This window comes from Myotis davidii, unplaced genomic scaffold (assembly GCF_000327345.1).
Source record: "Myotis davidii unplaced genomic scaffold, ASM32734v1 scaffold847, whole genome shotgun sequence".
Taxonomy (NCBI): domain Eukaryota; kingdom Metazoa; phylum Chordata; class Mammalia; order Chiroptera; family Vespertilionidae; genus Myotis; species Myotis davidii.
Window position 1 is genome coordinate 1,727,345 of NW_006298049.1, and position 4,772 is coordinate 1,732,116.

The 4,772-nt window shown below is 50.3% G+C and overlaps 1 protein-coding gene across 1 annotated transcript in view; it reads left to right on the forward strand.

Annotated features, from left to right (window-relative positions):
• The first annotated feature begins 2,876 nt into the window (after positions 1-2,876).
• Positions 2,877-4,772, forward strand: part of PTGER2 (prostaglandin E receptor 2) — a 46,298-nt gene continuing 44,402 nt past the window's right edge. Inside the window, exon 1 of the mRNA XM_006773788.2 lies at positions 2,877-4,661. Coding sequence (XP_006773851.2) covers positions 4,110-4,661 — 552 coding nt within the window. The 5' untranslated portion in view covers positions 2,877-4,109. The remainder of the gene's footprint in view (positions 4,662-4,772) is intronic.

The window sequence follows — 4,772 nt, forward strand, 5'->3', positions numbered from 1 at the left end:
AACTGTAATTTTTTAAAATTTTTTAAAATAAAATGTAAATAGAAGAAGGGGGAAAGTACTAATCTATAATTTTGCATGCCATTTTTTTTTAAGTTTCCTTCTTAGAAAAAAAATCAGCCTTGTTATTCTGAAAGCTGATCTAAAATTTATAATCATCTAAGAGTCACATTCCCACGCTCCTTACCCCATGCCTGGCACAAAGTAAAAGCTCAAACCATACTTGATGAATGAGCGATGATCTATTTCTTGGCTGAGCAGTGAAGTTGTAAAATAAGATTGCTTAGGGCAGGAGGTTCTAAACTTAAGCCTGAGAACAGGGCAGGGTGAACAAGAGCGAAGCCGGCAGGAAAGCAGCCGGAAACCCATGGTAAAGGCCAGCTACGTTGGCCAGGAGGAAATGTGTGGTTTCCTGAATTGTACCCGTTCAAAGCCATGAACTTGGAAGCATACCATATATGTAGCATGTCAGGTCCGTAACTGTCCCTTCAGTCACACTCTGGAGTGATTTGGAAAAGGTTATTTATAATCCTGGGCTCCTCTGTCCCTGTGCATTGCTCCTGGAAGGGATATGGAGGTGGAGGCAGCTGTAACAGAAAAATAAGGCTGCCAAGAACTGGAGTGGGTACACTTCACAGAGCACCACTTACAATGTCTTTAAAGGAGGATTTTTTTAAAATCCTCACCCAAGGATATGTTTAATAATTTTTTTAGAGAGAGGAAGGGAGGAAGAGAGAGTCATTGATGTGAGAGAGGAACATCAACGTCAGAGAGAAACATTGATCAGCTGCCTCCTATAAGTGCCCCAAATGGAGACCAAACCCACAACCTAAGTGCCCTGACCAGGAATAGAACCTGAGATCTTTTAGTGTATGGGATGACACTCCAGCCAACTGAACCACACTGGCCAGAGTCTTAGAGGAGGACTGTTAAGCTAGAGTGACTGGGCCTCCTCTGGGCACCATAGTGGGATTTCAGGAAACGCTGCACACCCTGTAATTGGTGTAAAGTGAGTGAGTGTGTGTCTGTCTGTCTGGAGAGGGAGCCTCAGATTTCATTAGATTCTTGTGTCTTTGGTTGTAAGACCTTCTCCTTCTTTGGCTTTATCAACTCAGGTGGGGCTCCTCTAAACCCATCACTATCCATTAGAGGCTGAGCGGGTGGCGAGAGGTGGGGATGAGAGGGGACTAACCATGTGGAAGGCTTTCTATTAACTGAGTGAATAGATGTGGATGGATTAGAGAGTGCCCAGCATATACTCGTATAAGGACCTATACATATTCACTCATATTATTACTATTGCTCTTTGCTAAATGCTTTCTGAACTTCACAACAACACCATGAGGTCAGCATAAATCCCACGCTTGTAAACCCTCGATTTTGCAGACCTTGATTTTAAAGAGTTTGAATTTAACGAATAAAAATTTCGTCTATATGCCATAGGTGAAAATTAACACCCTATTAATTTTAAAATGCTTTTAACCAAGATTTTCTAAAACCCAAATTAACAGATTAACTCCTTGTTATTCACTGTTATTTTTAACAAATTTTAGCAAATAGGCCATATGTTGGAAAAAAACACTGTAGTAATTTCACCCACATACATATTACATATCTACAACTATGGTCTACATATTTAAATCCAAGAGTCACTGCTCATGAACAATGTTCAGTGAATGATTAGCACATGATCACACCCCATGGCATAAGGTAATTGGTTCTGCAGAAGTTTTTTTTTTTTAAATATATTTTATAGATTTTTTAGAGAGAGGAAGGGAGAGGGATAGAGAGTCAGAAACATCGATGAGAAACATCGATCAGCTGCCTCCTGCACAACACCTACTGGGGATGTGCCTGCAACCAAAGTACATGCCCGTGACTGGAATCGAACCTGGGACCCTTGAGTCCGCAGGCTGATGCTCTATCCACTGAGCCAAACCGGTTAGGGCTCTGGAGAAGTTTTAACGCCTGCTGGCCCATGTTCCCACCTGCGCTAAGCTGTGGGTATGTGTTTACTTGCAGTGACTGGTGAGTGCACGCATTTACTAGACCTATTCACTATAACTTTAAAATTACAATGATAAATATAGGAAGCTTTTCTGTGAAATTAAACTTTTCATACATACTTAATTTTAATTATACAAATGTGTCTACGTAAGTAAAAGCAGGTAAACTAATTTGTCAATGTTTTAACATATACATTTGGAAAACCTACTTTATTATATAATGGACTTTCAGCTTTCACAGACACCCCCTCGCCTGAATTAGTTTTACTGTATCTTACTTGTGAGGGAAGGAACTCGGGGATTGAGTAAAGCAGCGGTTCTCAATCTGTGGGTCGCGACCCCTTTGGGGCTCCAAGGACCCTTTCACAGGGGTCGCCTAAATACATCCGGCATATCAGATATTTACATTACGATTCATAACAGTAGCAAAATTACAGTTATGAAGTAGCAACGAAAATAATTTTATGGTTGGGGGTCACCACAACACGAGGAACTGTATTAAAGGGTCGCGGCATTAGGAAGGTTGAGAACCACTGGAGAAAAGTAACCCGGGGGCACACAGCTAGTGGTAGAGTTCAGAAGGAATTGCAAAGTGTGGACTCTTTGGCTCCACCCCATGGCCAGAATTACTGGCCAGGCTTTCTCAGGAGGCAGCCTTCCTGACTCTGCTTAAGGCTTTCACATCCAAGCTTCAGGGTCTTGCTCTCTCCATGAGTGTCCTAACAGGCACTGAGCCTAAAAATTAGCTTCTTGGAGCCAAGGCAGTATCTACTTGCTCATGTATTATGAACCCTGGCATCCCACTCAAATTCCACACACAAAGCTAGCTCCTCTCCTAGGGCATGGAGTGATAACTAAAGAAATAAATCACACTTATCAAGGCGCCCTGGCCTCTCGGATGCAGCCACGTCAAAGGCTGGAAGGAAAGGCATGTTTTTCTCCTAGTCACCAACCAGAGTGAGGACGCTCTAAGTGCAGTTTCCTATCTTTTGGTTTTCAGATCCATGCTAAGAACTGCAGTTAAATATCCGCTACTAAAACAGCCTTCCTGAAACCACGTGAGGACCCTGACAATTGCATTGTACTGAGCACTTTTTGTGTGTCTGCGCTTTAAATGTGATCCCTGTGCCTCACAGGAGCCAAGCTGGCGGGCTAGGTGGCATATTTTGAGAGGTTGAGTCCCTCAGGTCACACAGGCAGCGAGCAGCAGAACTAGGATGTGAACCCATCCCCCGGATGACAGCACCAGAGTTCTTACCCATACGCCTCCCACCATGCGCACACAGCCACTGGGATTCACGGCAAGCAAGGCCAGTATCCCCCTCCGTTTTCCCTGCAGCCACTTCCCTGACACCTGGCCGAACTCAGGAGGAGAAGCCAAGACAGATGGACTTTATAAGTAGAAGATCCGGGTTCCAGGTGCAGCTTTGCCCCTTCCTAGCGTGTCGCCTTGGGCAGATCACTTAACCTTCCAGAGTCTCCGTTTCCTCGCCTATGCCATGCAGGTCAGTGCTCGCTGGTGCACAGATCCAGAAGAGAATTCCAGCTCAGGCTTCAGTGTTAAGCAAATGTTAGTTACCACGCCCCTTCCCGAACCCACTAATTCAAACACTAGGTGGTGGCCCTTTCTCAGCCTCCTCACTGCCCTCCTCTTCAGCGTTCCTCTTGGCCACCTCCGCCGCCGCCTCCTCCGACACCCCTCCTCCCTAGTAGCTGCTGCTTCGTTTCCCCTCATTTCAGTAGTTTTCTGGACTCCTAGGCAGGACTGGCCGGGGTGCTCGCAGCTTTCCTTCTTCCCATTCGGCTCTGGGCAGGAGTCTGTCCTCCGGCAGGACCCGGAGCATCGGGACCCAGCGCTGCGCTCTGGGCTGCTCCGCGCGCCCTCACCGCCCGTGCCCCGTGCGCAGCTGGCCGCGCGTCCCGCCCCTCGGAGGGGTGTGCCCCGAGAGAGTTTAGATAGGAGGTGCCAGCTGGGCACACCCGGCAGCCCACGGAGCTTCCTCTGCGGCGCAGCCTCTCCTCCCGAGGGGCACGCGGAGCGGCCAGGATCTGCTCAGCCCCGGACGCGGGGGCCCCGGCCCTCCCGCCGCCTCCACGCCGCCCGCCATGAAGCCGTCGTTCCTCCGCTGCCAAAACACCACCTCGGTGGAGAGGGGCTACTCCGCGGCCATGGGCTGGGTGCTCTTCAGCGCGGGCCTCCTGGGCAACCTGCTGGCGCTGGGGCTGCTGGCGCGCTCCGGGCTGTCGTCCTGCTCGCTGCGCTCGCCGCGCCCGCCGCCTTCGGTCTTCTACGTGCTGGTGTGCGGCCTGACGGTCACCGACCTGCTGGGCAAGTCCCTCTTGAGCCCCTTCGTGCTGGCGGCCTACGCGCAGAACCGGAGCCTGTGGGGGCTGGTGCCCCCGCCGGGCAGCTCTCTGTGCCAAGCCTTCGCCTTCTTCATGTCCTTCTTCGGCCTCGCCTCGACGCTGCAGCTCCTGGCCATGGCCCTGGAGTGCTGGCTCTCCCTGGGGCACCCCTTCTTCTACCGACGGCACATCACCCTGCGCCGGGGCGCGCTGGTGGCGCCCGCGGTGGGCGCCTTCTGCCTGGCTTTCTGCGCGCTGCCCTTCGCGGGCTTCGGCAAGTTCGTGCAGTACTGCCCGGGCACCTGGTGCTTCATCCAGATGGAGCACGAGGAGCGCTCGCCGTCGGTGCTGGGCTACTCGGTGCTCTACGCCAGCCTCCTGGCGCTGCTGGTCCTCGCCATCGTGCTGTGCAACCTGAGCCCC